The following is a 23,103-nucleotide window of genomic DNA, read 5'->3' as shown; positions in this document are numbered from 1 at the left end:
ATAATGAATAAGTAAAAAATTGTTTTCAATGGCAGACGATTTCCTCCATTTCAATTTAATCTATTAAGTAGTTATCTGAAGTCTGAACAGTGAACTATTATGAATTTAACAGTACACACTTAACAATTTATTTATCTAACATGTAATATGTACCAAACCAAGTTTAAAATATTCACAAGTATACAAAAACTTAACAAAATTGCATATCTATGAGTTTGTTTGTTTGAACGCGCTAATCTCAGGCACTCCGCACTACTGGTCCGATTTGAAAAATTCTTACGGTGTTCGATAGCCCATATATCGAGGAAGGCTATAGGCTATATATTATTACGCTAAGACCAACAGGAGCGGAGCAATGCGGGTAAAACCGCGGGGCACAGCTAGTTTTTCATATAACTGCACGTAAATTCAAACAGTTTTTTCACTTCCGCATATATGAGAAGTCAAACAATACATTAACATCGAAACCAAAGCCACGTAAACAATATGAAATAGATCAAACGGACAGAATGCGGGCACAATTAGGAAAAATGATGCAACTAGACAATAGGTCAATGCACTTTATATCATAGATTAGATTGCGCAGATGCGATATAGGGCAAATTTTTTATGTCTCGCTACTACGTTTTTATTTGATACTTTGATGTGGTGAAACTAAGCTACATGTAAGTGGGAATGAACATCTGTGAAGAAGTAGTTACAGTAACTTTAAATATGTTTTTATGGTGCTATAAAACTGGGTAATTAAGAATAACAATAAAAATTTGTTTATCGAAACTATTTTCAGTTGTGATGAATAATATGTTAACCTGTGGACTATTAACACTATAGGAACTTGGATTTATCAGTAGCACGTGTTTTATAAGCAATAGGTAGTGTATAATAAACAGTTAAGTCTGATAACAGTTAAGTCCATTTTTTATGGTGTTAACTCCGGAGTCAAATTTTATTATCTAAATAACATTTTGCAAGTGAAAGGTACCTTATTGCAAATTAACAGAAACCATTTTAGCACAACATTTAATATTTTAGGTCATTTACCGATAACTCAAATTTTTTATGTTTGCAAAGTAACACGAAGTCATTTAACTTAAAACGTTATTTTAACAGTGTATTTTATATCTGTTTCTATATTTTGTTTAAAATTATAGAATCGGCATTATAATTTTAACATCTATCCGTAAATATCGGGCAAGTAGATCTTGATATTATTGCGTTCAAACAAACAGCTTCAGATTTATAATATTAGTACATATGTTTGAGCATCTCGCAAGCAGTGAAGCAGTTGTTCATGTTCGTTTGATGTTGAAAAGCATCGCTTCATTACAGATGACAAATTCAGACTGAAATTAATCTGAAACGAGTAAAGTTACTTTACAAATGACACGTCTTCGAATATAATTAGATGGAAGTACGAAATGGGGTGTAAATGTTCGGAATATCGTGTGAGATGCCTTAGAGAGAATATTTTAATAAATGAAGAGTCTGTTTTCAAAAGATTGTGTATTAATTAATTTATGGAAAAAGATGCTTTATTGCAATCACCTAAATGACGAACAGAAAATAACACGTGTCCTATACAAGAACAGCCCCCCTAGCCAAGTGGCTTTCTGTTAGCGTAGCGTTCGTAATAGATAAAATATCTACAGCTTACGTCAATCTCATACATTCGTAGTCTATTCTATTGAACGCTACGCTAACAGAAAGCCACTTGGCTAGGGGGGCTGATATGCCCAAGTCATAGTCATTTTCAGACAATCCAAAAGTAATATGTAACAATAATTGCATCGTTTGATGCATTCATTTGAATACTTAATTATATGTATCTTAAAATTAAGATGAAGGAAATTTGAGATCTCGATAATTTTGGCAACATCTTGGCAAGTAACATATTCTGCATAAGTGAAGAAATACTTAATGTGCCAAAAAATATTTCAAAGTTATAATATACTAGCGGTCCGCCCCGGCTTCGCCCGTGGTACATATTCACGTTTTCTCTACATAAGAACCATTCTCGAACTTCAAGGAATATTATAAAAAAAGAATTAACGAAATCGGTCGAGCCGTTCTCAAGTTATGCGCTTACCAACACATTTTGGGATTCATTTTTATATTATACTAGCGGTCCGCCCCGGCTTCGCCCGTGGTACATATTAACGTTTTCTCTACATAAGAACCATCCTCGTACTTCAAGGAATATAATAAAAAAAGAATTATCGAAATCGGTTCAGCCGTTCTCGAGTTATGGAATTACAACGAAAAGTGGCATTGATTTTTATATATCTAACTAGCGGTCCGCCCCGGCTTCGCCCGTGGTACATATTAACGTTTTCTCTACATAAGAACCATCCTCGTACTTCAAGGAATATAATAAAAAAAGAATTATCGAAATCGGTTCAGCCGTTCTCGAGTTATGGAATTACAACGAAAAGTGGCATTGATTTTTATATATAACTAGCGGTCCGCCCCGGCTTCGCCCGTGGTATATATTCACGTTTTCTCTACATAAGAACCAAGGCATTGATTTTTATATATTAGATGCCACTTTTCGTTGTAATTCCATAACTCGAGAACGGCTGAACCGATTTCGATAATTCTTTTTTTATTATATTCCTTGAAGTACGAGGATGGTTCTTATGTAGAGAAAACGTTAATATGTACCACGGGCGAAGCCGGGGCGGACCGCTAGTCTAATATATAAAAATCAATGCCACTTTTCGTTGTAATTCCATAACTCGAGAACGGCTGAACCGATTTCGATAATTCTTTTTTTATTATATTCCTTGAAGTACGAGGATGGTTCTTATGTAGAGAAAACGTAAACATGTACCACGGGCGAAGCCGGGGCGGACCGCTAGTCTAATATATAAAAATCAATGCCACTTTTCGTTGTAATTCCATAACTCGAGAACGGCTGAACCGATTTCGATAATTCTTTTTTTATTATATTCCTTGAAGTACGAGGATGGTTCTTATGTAGAGAAAACGTTAATATGTACCACGGGCGAAGCCGGGGCGGACCGCTAGTCTAATATATAAAAATCAATGCCACTTTTCGTTGTAATTCCATAACTCGAGAACGGCTGAACCGATTTCGATAATTCTTTTTTTATTATATTCCTTGAAGTACGAGGATGGTTCTTATGTAGAGAAAACGTTAATATGTACCACGGGCGAAGCCGGGGCGGACCGCTAGTATATTATATTCAATACATGTAACTGTAGATACATACATTAAGAATTTATGAGACTGAAAACTGTAGTTGGAACAATTATTTGCTTACGTAGTTTCATCTTGAATTATTTTTTTTTTCATATTTATAGTCTTTTAGAAGCTAGAAGCTTCCCCAATTTGAGTTGAGACGTTCTTAACCAATAATTCCATAAAAGCATTGCATTTTAGTCTTTGACGCGCCGCGATGAGCGAATGATATAGCTAGCGTTTATTTAGACTAATTCCCATTTCTGAGTCGACTGATTCACACTGAGCTATTTTTGTTTGTTTATCCGTCGCTCTGAGACGGACGGCTAGATTTAATTGGTGTAGCTCTGTGTGTCGTAGCGGAAACGTCTGTTTTTAATAGATGAGGGTAGTTTTGTGGCGCGATTCGAAGTGAATGTGTAGTTTTATGTGAGAACAGGTTGTTGTTTCTTCGGTTGAAGATAAAACAATTTTAGTATTTCAAAATCGTTTAAACAGTTGAGTAATTTTGACAAAATTATGTGTTTAAAATTTAGTTATCTCAGTTGTAAACATTACATTAAGGTTAAAGGTCGGACGTTGATATTTCTTTTGAATAAGAATAATTGATGTTGATCTTCACTTGTAGAGAGAACAATTTAAGGATCGTAATACCAAATAAAAACTGTCCAGTAATTTGGAAAATTTTCTGTAGGTAAGATTATTATATAGAATTGTCACATTTTGATTTTGAACATTATAGCAGGTAATAGTGAGGCTAACTAACTAATGACCTCTTACGATAATCTGTGCAAAATATCAAGCATCGAATTTCGCTCCAATTTCAAAGCACAGATTAGAAAGCACAGCTGACCGAGTGTGACACAAGACAAACAAACGTGACTCAGCTGGAACATTACGCACTTTCACTGGAAGTGAATCAATGTTATAATAAGATCGTGGATGCTGTTTGTTTATAAATATGGATATATGTATAAGATACTAGTTTTTCGCACGCGGCCACGACGCGACGTAACTAGTCAAAGGAAAACCCGTATAGTTTCCGTTCTTGTCGGATTTGCGGGATAAAAGATTATGTGTTAATCTAAGGTATCTATGTTCCAAATTTCATGGAAATTGATTTAATAGTTATTGTGTGAAAGAGTAACAAACAAATACAAATACATACAAATTACATGCAATTGAATGGTTGACCGTTGATGGCAGAAATGCCAGATTTGATTCTTTGTTATAATTTTTTTCCAATTTGTTTGGCATTGCGATTGTGTATGGCTTTTTTTCGTAAAAATAAATATACTGAGAGGAAATATAAATTATAAGCATTGTTTTAAATATTAAATAATTGTAATGATCGAAAGAATAAGTGGATAGGATAGATGCGTCGTTTCTCACAGCCAATTATAATTAATTGAATAAACATACAATGATTTCTCGTTAAGTATTGAATAGGCAATTTAGTACCTCAATGCTTAGCGCTTATCAGATCGTATTGTGGAGATGATGTGTACTATGTGATATATAATGTAAGCATCCGCTGAAATAATGTTTCTTTAAGTATTGGCGTGTTACAAGGATATTAAAGTCGCATTTTTAGTTTTTCCTGGTCATTTACTAGGTGATCTCATATTACATGGTTGTGAAGATTACGTCATGATGGCAGTGACATTACCAAAATATGATTTACCTATAGCCTTATCCTATATGTGTTCTTAGATTAAAGAGAATGAATACGCTTAATTCAAGAGGGTATTTCTCCAACAGTAAATACTTTACCATGTAAATATGTTAAAAAGTAAGTTTCGAAAAAAATTGTGAGATGTTTTACTGCATTATAGGGAAAATAAATCTTCACTTAAATTTATTACATTGTTTATAAAATGTTTTCATCTTAAATTACAACAAAAACCACACACAGTAGCCTGTCTAAACGCGTGCACCACAAATTATCACGTCTCAATCTACTTATCTCGTTACAGTGAAACGAGATTCCTAGGTCTCTGTAGGGACACATAGATATAGGTTTTAACCGGACTGACCCAGATTTTGATGTGTTGACGTTCGTAAATAGGAGCGTGTCTTTTTTTTCTTTAATGAAATGTAATCTTCTACATACACATAAAAATGAATCGCTAAATGTGTTGATAAGCGTAAAACTCGAGAACGGTTGAACCGATTTCGTTAATTCTTTATAATATTCCTTGAAGTACGAGAATGGTTTTAATGGAGAGAAATCTTAAGCATGTACTACGGGCGCAGCCGGGGTGGACCGCTAGTGTATGATACAATTGGACAACGGAAATTGGATATTAACTATCAAGTATAAATTCGGTATAGAAAGGAAATTGATAATCAAACACTTCATTTTGGTTAAATGTTTATGCTCTGTAGTTGTTGTAATCAGGAAGTGGATGAAGTATGTACCACCATAAATATGAAATATTTGACTCGTAAGGTCAAGGTCAGTTCACAGTGTTCTACTAAAATTATCGAGGTTATGTATCAATTAAGTAAGATCAGTAAATAAATGTTCATGACGTAATTTATTGAGTAATATAGAATACTAATCGGCATCGGCCTATGAGACGTTATAAGATTTTTTTGTTTATTTAGATGACATTCGTAACTGTGAACAGTGATTTAGAATGTTATAGATATGTAGAACCAATGTTCAACGAACGATAATAAGGTAGAATAACGTGTTATTATTTTATGAATTTTACTAAGATTTTACTATTCAATACAATTGCCACTCTTGAAATAATTTTATAGAAATGAACCTAGGGTGAATAATTGCAATGTCTAGTGTTATAAAATTCCAAGGATAAATTGATTATTACAATTCAAAGTGGTTCAGTCAAATCAAACCGGTCTGGCCCGGCTTCAATTGTTCATATGTTATGAATTTAAACTTGCTGAAATTGTATGATTGTTTTCTAAAGAAGTTACTTCTAGTATGTCTATTGAAAAGTCTAACAAATCGCTTTAAATGATGAATATAAATAAAGAACGTTTGAATTGTGATTCTCGTCAAACTGAACTAAGTTTCAACAACAAAAAATATATACCAATCGTTACTGATTTGCTATCGATTTTTATTGCTAATAATAAAATATGTTATGGACATATTCATGTGATAGGTTTATTAAAACAACGTTAACCACTCACAATCTACGATTAAATCTCGATACATGGTCACCCTACAGGTAACCTGTACAGCTGTATTTCTAGTAGTAGCGATTTTGTGTTACATGTTTGTACGCGAAATTGTTCTGTTTGTTTAGATTGTGTAATTAACACAGTCCCAAAAATGCCATAAATTCTCAAAACATGGTCACCCTACAGGTAACCTATACAGATGTAACTCTAGTTGTAGCGTTTAGCTTCACAGACTATGTGGACCGGGTATTGTATTACATGTTTGTACGCGATTCTGTTTGTTTATATTATGTAATGGGTACAATTTATGTGAAGAAGTATATTATACTTCAAGATGCGTACATTTATCACTAAAACTATCACCTCCTTTTTCTGGAAATGAATGTTTTCTTTCTTTCTTTCAAAACTTCTCTTACGAAGCAGGTTGCATGCAAGAAATACCTTTTAGAAAAAAGGCTTTATATTCTTTTGTTCCCTTACTTGGTGTAATAAGTTTAAGGTTTATTCATAGAGAGTTTGTATAAATTAAATAAATATAAATGAAGATGCTTACACAATATAAATTGTGTTTTCTGTACGTATTTATGATAATTATCTAAACGATAGTTATATTTTTTACGTTATTTCGGATATCAAACAAGCGAAACCGTGCGCTGAACGTAGTTAATACTTGATAATTTAACTACCCAATAAGCGATATAAAACACTTAACCAAAACATTCGTGCATGGCAAAGTTCAAAGCAATAAACAACACCACATCTCAACAGTTGGGTTACTGGTGAATCCCATTTAACAATCCCATCTGGGTATGGGACTATGGGATAGCTTTGATGTTGACCAGATGGGATTCGATGCAACTGCTGCCGGCTGCGTGAAAGATAGAGGTTATAAGGGATAAGATTTTGATGTGTGTAATTTGTTGTGTACCTACTATAGAATAATTATAAGCCTCCCCGTGACTATGCTCGTTGGTTTTAAAGTGTTCGAAACATGTAAGTAATAGTTAAATACCTACATATATCATAACCTATACTTATATTATTATGTTTGTTTGTTTGAACGCGCTAATCTCGGGAACTACTGGTCCGATTTGAAAAATTATTTCGGTGTTAGATAGCCCATTTATCGAGGAAGGTTATAGGATATATATATCATCACGCTACGACCAACAGGAGTGGAGCCACGGGGGTGAAACCGCGCGGAGCAGCAAGTGATTAATAAAAAATCGTGTTTAAATTTTTTCGTCTTTTTAATTTCTAAATTAAATCAAACATAAAAAACACCATATTTAAACGTCTTTGGATAATATCGGAATGACGTTGTGTAAAACATTCATTGAATTAACACCTTAATTCATGGCAGACATTACAAACTCTGCCAAATGGCGCGTGGGCAGAGTTTTGCTTCAGACAATTTTGGAAAGTTAGATAATTTGCCAAGTTATCTTTTACACCATAAATATATCACTACGAGTATTATCTAATCGTTTTAAAATTAAATGAAATGAAACAACCCAGTATTAATTGAAATAGACGATAATGAAGACGAATGTTATGATTTATGAAATATTTCGAAATCAATTTTGTTTTTAAACTTTTATTATATAAATAAACTTTGATGTCAAAGTGAATAGAACTATAAATCCCAGTAATAAAGTCCAAATTGCTTTGTTCATAAAAAAAAACAACAACAAACTATTTTTAAAGGCATATTTTAAGACGCCACATGTCAGAGAACAATTTATTTTAAAATACGACGACGGATAAACAATTAAATGGGAACGTTAATTGCCTTGAAATAAATTATTTTTGTTACTTATGGCACTTTCGAGTTTTGATTTTTATCCTAGCTATTATTGTGCTTTCACAGCTGTTATGTAATTTTGATTTATCTGTAGGTACATAATATAATGGGATAATTGGATTGATAATTATTTGTATCTCACTAATTGATTAAGGGTTGATTTTTCAATCCTTGGATAAAACTTATTCATCGAATAATGTATAAAACTACCATTTTAAAAACGTATTCTAATTGCCCGTATTTGACAGTTTACGTGGCATTTTAATATGATCGTGTAACACTTTATTGGACGGATAATTTTAATCCAAGCATTGAAAAATCGCCCCTTATTGATTTATATTTTATACTTCATTATGTCAGCGAATAAATTACCACCTAGTTGTACCCCGCGGTTTTATCTGAATTGCTCCTCTTCTATTGGCCTTAGTGTGATGATATTATATAGCCTTCCTCAATAAATGTGTTCTATCTAATAGTGAAATCATTTTTCATAGCAGACCCGTGAACAAACAAACTTTTAATCTTTATAATTCACGTAGTCCTCCAAACATCAAAACTACAATATGTAACATAAGGCCGCGTTTCCATCTGCAAGAAAACTTCCGCGAGAAATGTCCGACAGTCTGTCTGACCACATGTCTGACAGTAGCTTGCATGTCGAATTCCGCGTTTCCACCTGCAAGTAAGTTTTAAGAAGTTTTCTTGCAGATGGAGAGGCGGCCTTAGGAATGCAAATTGCTTTAGTTCTTTAAAATAACAAAGTTGGTGACTCGATGGCAAGTGTTAGGCACTAAGCCGTTTTAATTACAAAATTTTGAAACGAAAATAACGAACCCCACAGATTCAGTTATATTTAGCGACAGGTGAAGACAAAATGCAGCCAATATTTCATTCGTCTGTCATAAATAAGACGACCGGATAGACGCGACAGACCAAATATAGATTTGTTATATTTGTGTGTTTACACGGGCGTACGTCGTGAATTGTGGTGCTTATAAGTTATAACTTGGTAAATGTAACATTGTATTGAAGTTAGAGGGAAGATTATATAATTATATAGATATCAATTATTTTTTGTGCTTGTGCTGTTTACGTTTTAATTCAAAAACTTGGCAACCAATTATAGAAATTCTTTAAACTGACACAAATAAGCAAATAAAAGCCTATATAGGCTAACTAGTCTCTTCCACGGAGTCTCATAGTATAGCATAAAGAATATGTAATTAAAAAATACTTGTATTGTGCCAAATAAATATCGATAAACATAACTTTCCGTCTGGCGAAGTCTGAATTTAGATAGTAGATACTTACATAGAAATTATTAGTAATTTCGAACTTACTTGACTTTTCATCATCATCACTACATACCTAGTATAAAACAAAGTCGCTTTCTCTGTCCCTGTCCCTTTGTATGCTTAAATCTTTAAAACTACGCAACGGTTTTTGATGCGGTTATTTTAAAATAGATAGAGTGATTCAAGAGGAAGGTTTTAGTATATAATTTATTAGGTTTTAGACAAAGCTAGTACATAATAAGTGAAGAATAGCATTATCCATACAATGGTTTGACCCAATATCATATGAATGAGGTTCAACGTTCAAACAATGTTGTCTAGACTATGTTAATATTTGTTTCTCTATTTATAACTATTGTTTGCCAGTTATCTAAATTATGCTAGTATATTATAGTATAAAATATAAATTATTCGATTTATAATAAGCTATGTTTATTGGTAAAATTATAGGTTTGTAGTTAGGTTTCTAAACAGAACAATTGTATACCATTAAGTTTTGTATTGACTAGTTTATCAATATTTAAATTTTACCAATACAGGGCACACCAGTGCTCTTTCAATACCTTAGTTTTCCTGCCACCAATATATTCTGAGCAAGGACCCTTTTATTAACCGACTTCAAAAAAAGGAGGAGGTTATCAATTCGGCCGGTATGTTTTTTTTTATGTATGTACACCGATTACTCCGAGGTTTCTGAACCGATTTACGTGATTCTTTTTTGTTCGATGCGGGATGGTGTCGAATTGGTCCCATAAAAATTTTATTCAGATAGGCCCAGTAGTTTTTATTTTATGAGTATATTTGTCTGTATTTGTAAATGTTGCAAGTGCAAGTTTTAAGTCGGTTGTTTTTAACGCAGTTATTGACTTGTACTTACATAATTCACTATATTAATAATACAATAATTATTTCTGAAGTAAATTTATTCGTCTTATCTACCTTTTCCTTTATTGTCTCCTATTTTTTAATGTTATTTTCATGTTTATTCCTACTAGAAATGACGTAAAAACATTAAAGGTCCACGACCCAGCTAATTCTGTATCGGGACTAGACAGTGCATTGTGCACGTGTGATTGAGGAAATGGACAGTTATTTTAGTGCCAGCGAACGGTTAAATGACTAAGTATGTAGTAGTGATGCAGGATTTGCATTTTTAGGTAGGGTTTGAGGGATTATCTGATGCTATGAATTCATTAGAAGATGATAACGAGAAATAACTCTGATAGGAAACTGTTTAATATGTGGTTATCGTAAAAGGTATAGAAAATGCTGTTAAAACTATAGATAGACATAACCATAGTACATAACTAAGCATACAACTATAATATTCTAATATTATTATAAAAATTTTTAATATTTACGAAAAACACGGCACTAGTAGCAAAAAGCTTGGAAACAGCCTCTCTTTCCACAAAAAATAGCTAAGGAGTGAAAAAATTATTTATTTAAATTTAACAGTTAAACTAATACAACCTCTTGTTTATAATCGCGGTTTAAACTTTAAAGGCAAGAGAAAGTTGTGACACGAGATTTACGTGAATGCCCGAAGGAAATCTCCTGAAGTGCTGACCCGATTTTAAGATGGTTTCGATATTTTTGAGTGCTAGCTTGTGGCCTATTTTTTGTCCTTAGATTATATGCACTACTCGAAAGTTTTCTATTGATCGTTTCTCACTGCCAAGTTTCCATGTGGTACCTACATTATAACTGCAAGGATGAGAAATGAAAGCAGGACGAAAACTGTTTTTCAAACATTGTGCTGGTTGTATATTGTGTGAAGATTTATTTATGCAGAAATTTTAAAAGCATATGAAGTGTACACAATCTAAATATTTTTAATTATATATATTCAACACTCTTCAACTCAATCAATTATAATATAAATAGACATCCTTACGTAATATTGCTTATCTAGCATCTCGGACAGAATGTCCTGTATGTACTTTGAATACTTAATGATTTTAAAAGAGCAACTATGGGTTCTTCTCCATAGATACTGCTTTCTGAATCGGTGGTAAATGTTAAAATATGTTATGACGATTCAAAAGTGCTTCTAGAAGAAGTCTAATTGAATAAATAAATGTTTGAGTCTGATCTAATATAGGAATTTCTTATACTGTGCGTTTCTATGGTACTAGCCGATACTATAAAGAATGAATTATAATTCCAGGGTGGCGACGAATACCCCCCACTTGGTGAGCCTGGGCACGGGCAGGCTGAGCACGGCTGTGACGTTGCATCCCATCAAACAAGGTGAGATTGCAGTTTTATGTCTTTTGGTACCGTCAGCAACAGAATGTTCACCTTTGTTTTAGAGATATCGCGTGATACTTTTCGTAGTAGTGTAGTGATTTTTTGTGTCTGTTAGGTTGATAGACTAGTGCAGTGGTTATTTTCATAATGGCCTTTATATCAACCGTCAAGTTAAATTTTTTTATCAATATATGCCGGTTCGAACGTGATATATAGATGTTTGTAATAACGCATTTACACAAAATCAGGGTGGATATGAAAAAAAGCGACAAAATTTATATAATGGCACGTACAAATTTAATTGCTGACGGTACTTCCATACGTATCACACCCTTTACAAAGGATTAGCATCGTTCGAATATAAGTAGGATTTTGTCCCTTTTCTTCCACAATAGTTTAAGTTAAAGCCCGAAATGGTTTTTATTTATTATACAATCCTCAAGGCACAATACAGTACCCTAGTCTAGTTTTGTTACAATTTTCGGGTAGCGATAGTCGGGCGTAAGTAATGTGTGAATTTATCAACATGGAACGCGGGCAAAACTACGATTCGATGCTAGTATTCAATAATAATGTTGCTATATAAAAACAAATTGATAAGCGACATTTTTCTAGAATTTTGATATCATATATTTTCCACAGAAATTAGATAAATGAAATATTCCCTCTACAGTCCTCCACCAAAATTATAATTTCTACTAGCTTACCGCCCGCGGCTTCGCCCGCTTTCTCAAAAACAATTTGAGATTAAAATTACCCTATCTATCTAGTTGGATCGAACTGCACATGGTGTGCGAATTTTATTATAATCGGTTAAGTGGTTTAGGAGTCTATTGAGGACAAACATTGTGACACGAGATTTATATATATTAAGATTTATTCCCTAATTCCAGGCCGAGTGACCATCGGTTCCGACCCTACCTGCGATATATACGTCGTAGGCACCGGTGTGGCCAGCGTGCACTGTAGAGTGGAGAACTCCCATGGTGTGGTCACGTTGTACCCAGTCAGTGGGAGCACGCTGCTCGATGGGTTGCCAGTTGACAAGCCGACTCGCCTGTCGCAGGGTAAGTTTGAAGTTTTGGGGAAATTGATTAAGTTTTTCGAACGAAGTTACTTATCGCGCGTTACGAAAGGGGGATAGACGGAATTAAAAGCAAAAGTTGTATAATGTTGTTTTAATTTTATGGAGGTTCAGTAAAGTTTAACGAATCACACTCAATCAGTTCACATTTGATTTTATCTTCTGTTATAGAGGAATAGAGGATACATAACAAATTGTGACTTTTGAATATTTTGGTTTCAGTTTCATAAACTAAGAATTTTGAAATTCTAGCATAAGGTTTGCTGCAGATTATAAAATACGTAAGAGGCTATTATAAACTACTAATAAGTAGATTAATATAAGTACTCACATAGATTATCAAATATTAAAGTTTTTAAAGTTTGTTTATTAAAGTTTAGTTTAATTATGTATAATAATATTCAAAAGATGTAAAATAAACTCATAACATTGTATTTTATTTTTAAACAGTATATTGTAGAAAAATAAACATACAAAAATACAAATTTAATGTATCTTAATTACAGGTAGCATGCTAACAATAGGCAGATCGAACTATCTCCGTTTCAACCACCCAGAGGAAGCGAAACTCATGAAGTCGGTACTGCCGTCCGGCCACGTGTCCATGGCTCCCATACAGTTCACACCGAATGAGCAGTGCTTGCCGGGTATGTACCTTATTGTAAGAGATAGTAAGGTTGATTTTTGAATGATTCATTTTATGCTGGATGAATAGCGATTGCCGATTGTTACCAGGTATGTACCTTATTGGAAAGGAATAAGGTTGATTTTCCGATGACACAGCATACTAATAGTGACTACGTTTGTTTTTCGAACGATTCAGTTCGCACCGAACGAGTAGTGCTTGCCCCCAGGTTTGTACCTTATTTTAAGGGAATAAGGTTGATATTTGAACGATTTAGGTCACGTGACATGAGCAGCGCTTGTTATCACGCATATGTAAATTATATATTCCTACCTTATTCTGTAGGAATAAGATTGATTTTCCGATGGCACTATACGAATAGTAACTACCATTGTTTTCGAATAATTCTGTTCACTCGTCATGATTAACACCAGGTATGTACCGTATTGTTAAGGAATAAGGTTGATTTTTGAACGATATAGTTCACGCAACATGAGCAATGCTTGCCACCAGGTATGTACCTTATTTTATAGGAATAAGGTCTATTTTTGCACGATTTAATTCACGCTACATGCATAATATGGATACACTTACAACAAATACTGTTTTGTTTCTGTTTTAAAACGCAATACTCATATAGTATTTACTATTTTCACCAAGTTATAAGGAAATATTTAATATTTCAACCTAATGTTTATTTTCCTTCCAGGCTACGTAAACCACGCAGACCCGAACCAATGTTACCAAAACAGCATTAGTAAGATATACAAGGACAATTCCCTCTCCCAATTAGACCAAGAACTAGACGTGACTCTCAAGGAAATGTCCAGAAAACCACCCGTTCCTAGGAAACCGTATAAAGATCTAGATACAGCTGAGTCTAATTCCGATCAGGAATCTAGACCGAAGATAGGCAGTATTATGGCGAAGGTGTCCAAATTTGAGTATTATGCTAAGCAACAGGTATGGATTATTTTTACATTATTTACATATTAAATAGTAACCCATTTACTATCTTTTTTATTTGATTAGAAAAAAGTAAAAGATAAAGCCTCATAACAAACTGATGCTTGCCAAAAATTTAATCTACTGAAAAACATTAGCCATAAAAAGATTAAAATAAAAAGATTTTCTATGTATCATATCTTTTAATAAACAAGGCAAGTATGTAACCGTTATTTTTTTTAAATAACAAAGTTCAAATACATACAAAGTGTATCAAGGAAATGATGCTTTAATAAATAAATAATCAAAATCTCTAAATAATAACTTAATTGGCGTAGCTAAAAATAACCCTATTTACAGAAAATCGGCAGAAGTCAATTCTACACGAGCAACGAAAACGAGATATCTCCAAAGGTTTTTAGTTCCAATTCTTTAACAGTCAACACTCCAGCCAGAGACGTCCTAGGCGGTAGAAATATACCAAACTACATGAACAAACTAAAAGACCAAAAGATTATAGTACTGAACGAAAACAACAGTCTAGACCCGAAAAATTGCTCCTACGCGAACGTGGCGGTACGAAAAACTAAAATAGACGACATAGTCAGAAACTTCGATGACACCAGAACGGAAAAACTGAAAAAAGTCAACAACGATCAACAAAGTCGACCAGATAATCATATCTATGGCAAAATTAATATAGATCGACGCGACAAAAATGATTCGTTCAAAAATAACTACAAAAACGAAGATCCGTATCAAAAATACAAGAATAACGATGCGTACAGGAATCAAGATTATAAAAACCAGGAACCGCCGAATAGTTTGCAAAACTCGTATCAGCAAGACTCATGTCAGAAATTACAAGACTCATACCACAACCAACAGGACTCATGTCAAAGATTACAGGACTCGTATCACAGCGTACAGGACTCATGTCAAAGGATGCAAGACTCATGTCACAGCATGCAAGACTCGTATCACAGTGTACAAGAATCATGTCAAAGATTACAGGACTCGTATCAAAGTCAGCAAGACTCATGTCAAAGATTACAAGACCCGTACCAAAACCAGCAAGATTCAAGTCAAAGAATGCAAGATTCGTACCAAAATGTACAGGAATCATGTCAAAGATTACAGGACTCGTATCAAACTCAGCAGGATTTATGTCAAAGAATGCAAGACTCATGTCACAGTATGCAAAGTTCATGTCAAAATGCGCAAGATTCGTACAGAAGTCTAGATGTTTCTAGCGATATGGAATATTCTAGAAACGAATACGCGAGAATCGACGTGAAGAATATTCTGCCTTCGTCTACGTTTGATAGGAACCCGCAGTATTCGCCTGTTTATACTAATTATGGATACGATAGGAGTTTTGATGCGGAGAATAGACGGAAGCAGGTAAGAATGATTTTTTATGTGTTTTTTACCGCCCTATAATGAGGTATTACTTCTACTATATTGTATGTATCTTTTAATTTTTTCTGTAGTTTTTCTCTGGTGTTTTATAAATTTATAGAGATTATTTTTAAGCTATTGCATAGCTTCTATCGCGGGCCTTGAGCGCGGGGACCGAATCGAGAAATTCCGTAACGAAAAAACCTCACGCTCCCCACTCCTTGGGGCGGAGGTGTGGCTTGAAGGCATAGCATGCAATAGCGCAACCGCCCCACTCCCCGAGTGACACACGTCGTTTTCTTTTTATTTTATTGTAATTAGGTACTTAATTATTTTCATACTTTGTAAAATATCAATACTAGATTTTCGCCCGTTATCGCTTGACTTCCATTTCCATTAGTAATTTTAATAATTCAAAAACTTCATAGTTACATATTTTTATAAATAATACTGTAGACATGTCATATAAAAATATTATTATTTTACAACCTTCGTACAAGAACGATTTTAATTAAATGGCAAATAGACTAATTTTAAATTATCTTGTTGTATTCTAAAGATAATGTATATCAGGATCTTGTTTATAATGGATTTATATCGTGTTACATACAAAGTGTGACATTCCGACATGTTATTAAATGACTAGTTTAATAGTTTAAAGTTGATATAAATATGTAAACGTTAAAAATCGAATGACAAGTCTAGTAATCTATGAAATTGTCTTTGCAAATATTTTTAAAAAATCTATACTAATATTATAAAGCTGAAGAGTATGTTTGTTTGCTTGCTTGAACGCCCTAATCTTAGGTACCACGGGCCCAATATGAAAAATTATTTACTGGTCGATAGCCCATTTATCGAGGAAGGCTATAGCCTAGGCTATCTGCTAAATAATATAATCATCACGCTCAGACAAACAGGGGCGGAGGAATGCAGGTAAAACCACGGGGCACAGATAGCTATTCTATGTTAGTTATTATTACTACAACATTAATTTCTAAAATGATCGATAACACAAAAACGTATATCAAATCACTAATCTATCAATTTAATAGTTGCCCAGTGACAAAAGAATATTTAAATCAACTGCGGCAATCATTATGAGGGAAACAATAGTTTTATCTGATAAAACTCTGCGTAAATGATAAGTCAATAAGAGATATCACTCATTGCAGTGTAGAATTCAATTAATTATACACGTGTTTTTAAAACGTAAATTTAATTCGCAAAATCACGCAAAATAAACATAAATAACCAATTATAATAATCAATCAAACTTCACTAATATAAAAAGAACTAAATTATGGAATAGTGCATCTAACAATTGTGACGTCATCATAGATCAAATAACCCACAGACGTTCCATCGTTCGTTCAACAGTTGTGACGTCATCATCATAGATCAAATAACCCACAGACACGCTCCATCGTTTAAATTTTTCACTAGTGAAAGTGAATTAAGTGTGTTCATTATAAATTATTGTTTCGTGTTTCATTCATACATACATCGTTATGTATGTGATTTAAAACATGGTTGTGTTGTCTAGTTGAATCTCCATTTGTATGCTTTTAGTGTATTGTGAATAAATTATAGGTAACATTTAGTTTTATACACTTACTACTAATTCGAATTTTTATGCCATAAATCTAAATAACCATTAAAGTCACTTTAAAATGTGTTCATATTGTTTTGACCATTGACATTGCATTTATTCATTAAATTTTACCTATTTTGAAACAAATCATTGACTTCGCGCCATTTTCTAAACTCACCTATTTTAGTCACAGATACTAAAGCATACATTAAAGTGAAACAGTAAATAAACACTGCAAAATGACTGTCAAAAACAATTCTAATAAGTGCCCCACGAGGAAGAGCCTAATCAAATTATTTGTGAGAAATATCAAGAGAAACACGTTAGCGTTGAAGCAACTGCGTACGACAATCGATGAAAAACATCGAATAAACGATTACGAGAAAATAATCGATTTAACGAATTCCGTCAACGACAAACTCGAAGTCGTACACAAACTGAGAAACGATATCAAAATATACAAAACGATCAACTCGATTCTAACCAACCATTACATAAAGGAAACTAGAAACCACGAGAACACGATTGATGCGAAAATTTTGAATTTAGAACAACAGATTAAAAAATCGTACGACGATTTAAAAATTGAAGTTGTCAAAATTGCGGACTGTGTTGCTATTAATAAAAGTCAAAATATACAAGCGCCTATACAAAATAGTAATGTTATTATGGTCGGGAACGATTTGAAATACAATCAAGTTGGTCAAATTCATGCTAAGAGTGAAATATATAATACTATTATTAGGAAAATTGATAAACTGTTTTGTAATGTGGTGAGTTAAAGTAACAATGAACAGGCATATATAATCATCAATTACCAAATCATAGATAACTTATTGATACCCTAATCTAAAGTTTTTTTTTTTTTTTTTTTTTAAGAAAATCCAGTGTACCTATAGTCTTATTGTCCATAATAAAACAAATAGCCATAAGTCACAGGAATTTTCATATCAACAATAGGCCGTATTACCTCCACAGAAGGTTCAATTTCAATTACCAGCTATTAGTAGTTCTAATTGTTAATTAAGAGTCTTATTTCGTGTACAGAAGGTCGAATTTCGATCAACCAAATTCTAATTATTCTAATTGTTCTAATTATTATTAAAATTGAGTTTTATTTCGTCTATAGAAGGTTGAATTTCGAACCCCACGATTTATTATTCATTCAAAAATTTCAGGCATACCAAGACAGACTGAAGGAAGAGGAACAGAAGGAAGCAGAGTCGGCTCGCTTGGAGGAAATACTTAACATGTGTGCGGAGTATGAGAGACAGATCTCGTCAGGTTTGTTAATCTATATTTTTACTAGCTTCGTCCGCGTCCGCGTTTTCAAAGAAAAACCCGCATAGTTCCCGTTTCCGTGGGATTTCTAGGATTATACTATCCTATGTGTTAATCCAAGTTACCCTCTATATGTGGGCTAAATTTCATTATAATCGGTTTCGTAGTATTTGTGTGAAAGAGTAACAAACATACATACATACACATACATCCATCCTCACAATATTAGTAGGACAGGATTACGTGGTAAGCCGCTGGTATTTGTGCATGTTAACCAACGAGTAAAAGCGTCATCTATACTTCTACCAGTTATTTTTGATAAAAAAATTTATTTATCCTTTTGTCTTTGTGAAACCCGGAAACATTTCGTTTGCTAAAATTTTAGCATGTCCCCTTGTTATCAAAACTAGAGATTAAGGACGATGTCCGATTTGCGCACCTAATTGCATTCATATGTTTATTTTAAAATTAATCGCAGCTTGCAAATCCAATTCCAAATAATAATTCATTACAGATCTATTGATGATTTATAACAATAAAGCATTGCATATAGTATACACCTGATCAACCTTTAATGGACCATAATGCTAATAGTATTAAGGCTCATAATACATTAAACATTTTGTCTATCGAAACTTTGAAAATATTACATCATCTTGAAGTAACTGGTAGGAATATTTAAGCGCTTATAAACAGTACAGACATTGGTAATCTTGTAAACAGTATATTTTTACATAATATATGAATGTAAATCTTGAAATTCTATACATAATCTCGGTTATAAAAATTACTCACAACTTACCGCAGTTTTGACATAATTAGTATTTTTGTGCACTTAAATCTGCTGATAACGCTATCTAAATCTACATACCTCAATGTGGACAAAGCAGTGCTTAACCTAGTAATGATTTGTGTCGTCTGTCCATAATATCGTGTAATAAAAATACGCCGAAAAATTTGTGTTAAATTGCGGTTTAAATCGTTAAAACGTGTGAATAAAATAAGTCTGTTGAAATTATTACTAGGTGTTTTAAATTATGATTTAAATCGTGTATTAAACTGATAAATTAAGAGGAGTAATATGATGTACTATTATCGACCTTAAAAACAGGGTATTGAAACCGTTAAATAATAATATACTGATGTTGACGTTTAAAATAATAAAAGGTGTATAAAACCGTTTTAAATACATATTGTAATTCACTAGTTTAGTTAAAGTGAAATTATTAAAATAATCATTATTTTTTATTAGTTTGAAATAATTGAAGTGTTTCAAACCGTAAAAGTATCAGTAAAACGTGAATTAAACCCGTTAAAAACGACTATTGTGATGTCAACAGGTATACCAATCACACCAACAGAAAAGAGGTCGCATAACAAAATCATAACGAACGGTTCCCTCCCGAGGAGCGTGGTGGTGAACAATCCTAATTTTGTTCAAACAAGTGATGGATATTATAAGTGAGTAATAGTTTATTAATTAAGGGAAGTTATTGAGTTTGAAAAGCTTTTATTTATCCTTTAAGTAATTATTTTTATAACAAGTGTTAAAGATAAGAATGAATACAATTTAAATAAAGTAGTAGCTTAAGTAAATTCTAGTAAAAACTACATACTAATGTAAGATTAAACTGTTCAATAAAATGTTTGTGATGATTGTCAGTATGCTGTTTTAGCTATGTTTAACATTTTAAAGCTCTTTAACCGACTTCAAAAAAAAAGGAGGAGGTTATCAATTCGGCCGGTATATTTTTGAAGTGAAACTTCTTTATCGGGGTTGGAAAAAAATTTAGTGTAACATTTTTTCGTTACGCGTGACATTTTTCCGTTACGCGCCATCTTTTTCTTATCCCTACCACGCGTGATTCGACGTATTTCTGTAAAGTTGCATATAGTAAATTATTTTTTGAAAAATAAGTCATAAAGAAGTTTCACTTCTTACGTGTGTACACGCACACATTTTTTTTTCTACTTTAATTTAGGTAATGTAAATGTAATTGTGTCTCTCCCAAAACAAGCTTTATAACAAAAGTGTTTTAAAAGTACTTCGTTTAATGTGAAAATATGTTGTTCTAAAGCATTTATTTATTTAATTTCCAGGTTTGATACTAGTCAAAATAAACATAATGTTATGAGCCAATCGTTACCAATACAAAGAAATCTCTCGAGCTACGAAAACTTTGATACGTCGCAAAATGCAATGATAAATCCGTCCACACCAGAAATAACTATTTCAGACAATAACTACGAAAATGTCGGAAGAATGGACGAAATAGGCATCCCTGTATTCGACGATGTTCAAAGAAACGATCTCTCTAGTCCAATAATGATAAGAAAACTTCAAAACGGCCCTAAACTTAACTCGCCCATAGGTAGTCCATACGAAAATGTCTATTTCAAAAATAACCTAGGTTTCAAACCGAAATCTCCAAACACACAGAGTCCAAGGACTCGAATAAAAACGACATTCGCTCATAAAAACATTCCGTCGCCTCAGTATTTTATTTTTCCTACGCCTCCGCCTAAAAGTACTAATCCATTTGAACAACAAAATGAAATAAATCAAAGTCAAACCAATGAAGGTAATGATAAAACTTGCACTGGTATTGAAAAACAATTAAGTCTCGAAGAAGAGATACCAATGATTGATGATTCAGATGTCACCAACGATATTGAATTTAGATACTCAACAATAATAAAAGACGATACTGAAGAAACCAATTTGACTAAACACAAAAGCTTTGATGACGTTAAAAATGAACTAATGGCCGATATTCCTGAATTGGAGAAATTCGAAGAAGACTTAAAACATAATAGAGAAAATGTTATTAAAAATATACGAGATGAATTCAAAAAGATCGATTTGGAAGCAGATTCAATAGATAGTGTATTAGAAGATAATGTAGATGAATTGAAGTCTAAGTATGAAACACTGAAAGATGAACGGAAGAAACTAGTGGGAGAAATACATGAAATTAAATGTAAAATGACGGAAATTAGATCGCAGGAAGACGATATATTGCGAGAGGTAAGGTTTTTGTTTGTAATTACATATTATAGAAGCTAGATAGGTACGTTATGATCAAGTTCTAATTAATTATATTATTTTCTCATTGGGCCGCTCGGTGGTCAATGGGTTAAAGCTTGATGTAACAAAAGTATATTATATCAATCTAAAGGTCCTTTTCCTATATATTAAATAGTATATCAAAAACAGCAAACAATGTATTCTTTATTATTATGGTCAAATAGATTTACTGCAATACATTTCATGTAACAACAAAACAGTAGATAACAATGTAAACGTATCAATAAATTATAAATAAATACATAAATAAAATCTTTATTTGAATTCATACATTAATTTGTTACAATAGATTGGGGTTCAGGCCCCCTTACTAGGTATAACCTGTATTAAGGGGACCTGTTCCTTCCCTAGGATTGATCCCTTGCATGAATTAAAAAAAAGAGAGAAACATAAATTTAAATATATACATAGTATTATTTATTTTATTATATTTTAGTTGGAAATGGAAAAAGCTCTCATCAAAGGGGAATATGACTCAGAAATAGCGATTTTAAACATAGAACAGAAGAAAAAAGCAGAGTTAACAGATAAAGCAAAACAAATCGAGGAAGAAATCAAGCAAATGAAAGAAAGGCAAGAAGCAAGACAGAATGAGATGAGAGATCGCGTGGAAATCGCTACTATGAAAGTTGAAAGGTATGAAAAACTATTATTAAACTAAGGCTGGTTGCAGAGCTTGACCGACCATCAGTGCGTACGTCAGTCGCGCTTGTCATATGTATGGAAATTCATAAAACCGTTCATAGCTAGACCGACCATACGCACGCGTATTGTCATGCGCATTAGTGTCATAGTCATACAATTATTGTTGATGCGTATCGTCAGGACCGACGCGGACGGTACGCACTGACGGTCGGTCAAGCTCTGCAACCAGCCTAATTGTGTATTTCGAAAGGATTTGGTGTTTAACACACTTGGGTTAAAGTTCAATTTTCTACTGTTTGTAAAATGATCATAGAATAACTCGATTTTAGATAAAAATTAAAGATATTTAACCCTAAAGGAAGAGGATCAAATACAATTATTTGTATAAGATTTATAAAGTAATTTAGTTTTGTTTCAACCATTTTTATATTTATCAGCTATGAACTTCAAAACACAGGAGGAATGAAAAATTTCAGCAGAATTTTATCCGATAAATGAATATTGCAACTTGCATTTAAAGTGGATTAGAGCTTTATTTTATTTCCTACTAACAGTTTATTGTTTTTATAAACAGGATAGAAAAAGACTTGAAAGACAACTCCGCGACCCTTGAAGAGTTGCAAAATGCTCAAGACATTTTAGACAATGAAACGAAAATATACGAAGATTTGGAGTTCCAGCATTTGGAAGAAGAATCTGAACTGTAAGTATGACAGTCTACATCTGAACA

The 23,103-nt window shown here is 33.0% G+C and overlaps 1 protein-coding gene across 2 annotated transcripts in view; it reads left to right on the top strand.

Annotated features, from left to right (window-relative positions):
* Window positions 1–23,103, top strand: part of LOC123703890 (uncharacterized protein PF11_0213) — an 82,031-nt gene that overhangs the window by 37,607 nt on the left and 21,321 nt on the right. For both annotated transcript variants that reach the window (XM_045652075.1, XM_045652077.1), the window contains 10 exons: window positions 11,628–11,710; window positions 12,604–12,777; window positions 13,301–13,441; window positions 14,129–14,382; window positions 14,725–15,768; window positions 18,538–18,643; window positions 19,981–20,101; window positions 20,741–21,668; window positions 22,165–22,364; window positions 22,948–23,076. In XM_045652075.1, the coding sequence (XP_045508031.1) occupies window positions 11,628–11,710; window positions 12,604–12,777; window positions 13,301–13,441; window positions 14,129–14,382; window positions 14,725–15,768; window positions 18,538–18,643; window positions 19,981–20,101; window positions 20,741–21,668; window positions 22,165–22,364; window positions 22,948–23,076 (3,180 nt within the window). The remainder of the gene's footprint in view (window positions 1–11,627; window positions 11,711–12,603; window positions 12,778–13,300; window positions 13,442–14,128; window positions 14,383–14,724; window positions 15,769–18,537; window positions 18,644–19,980; window positions 20,102–20,740; window positions 21,669–22,164; window positions 22,365–22,947; window positions 23,077–23,103) is intronic.

Source organism: Colias croceus, chromosome 27 (genome assembly GCF_905220415.1).
Source record: "Colias croceus chromosome 27, ilColCroc2.1".
Classification (NCBI taxonomy): domain Eukaryota; kingdom Metazoa; phylum Arthropoda; class Insecta; order Lepidoptera; family Pieridae; genus Colias; species Colias croceus.
Note: the sequence above shows the minus strand (reverse complement) of the source record. Positions and strands in the feature narration are given on the sequence as shown.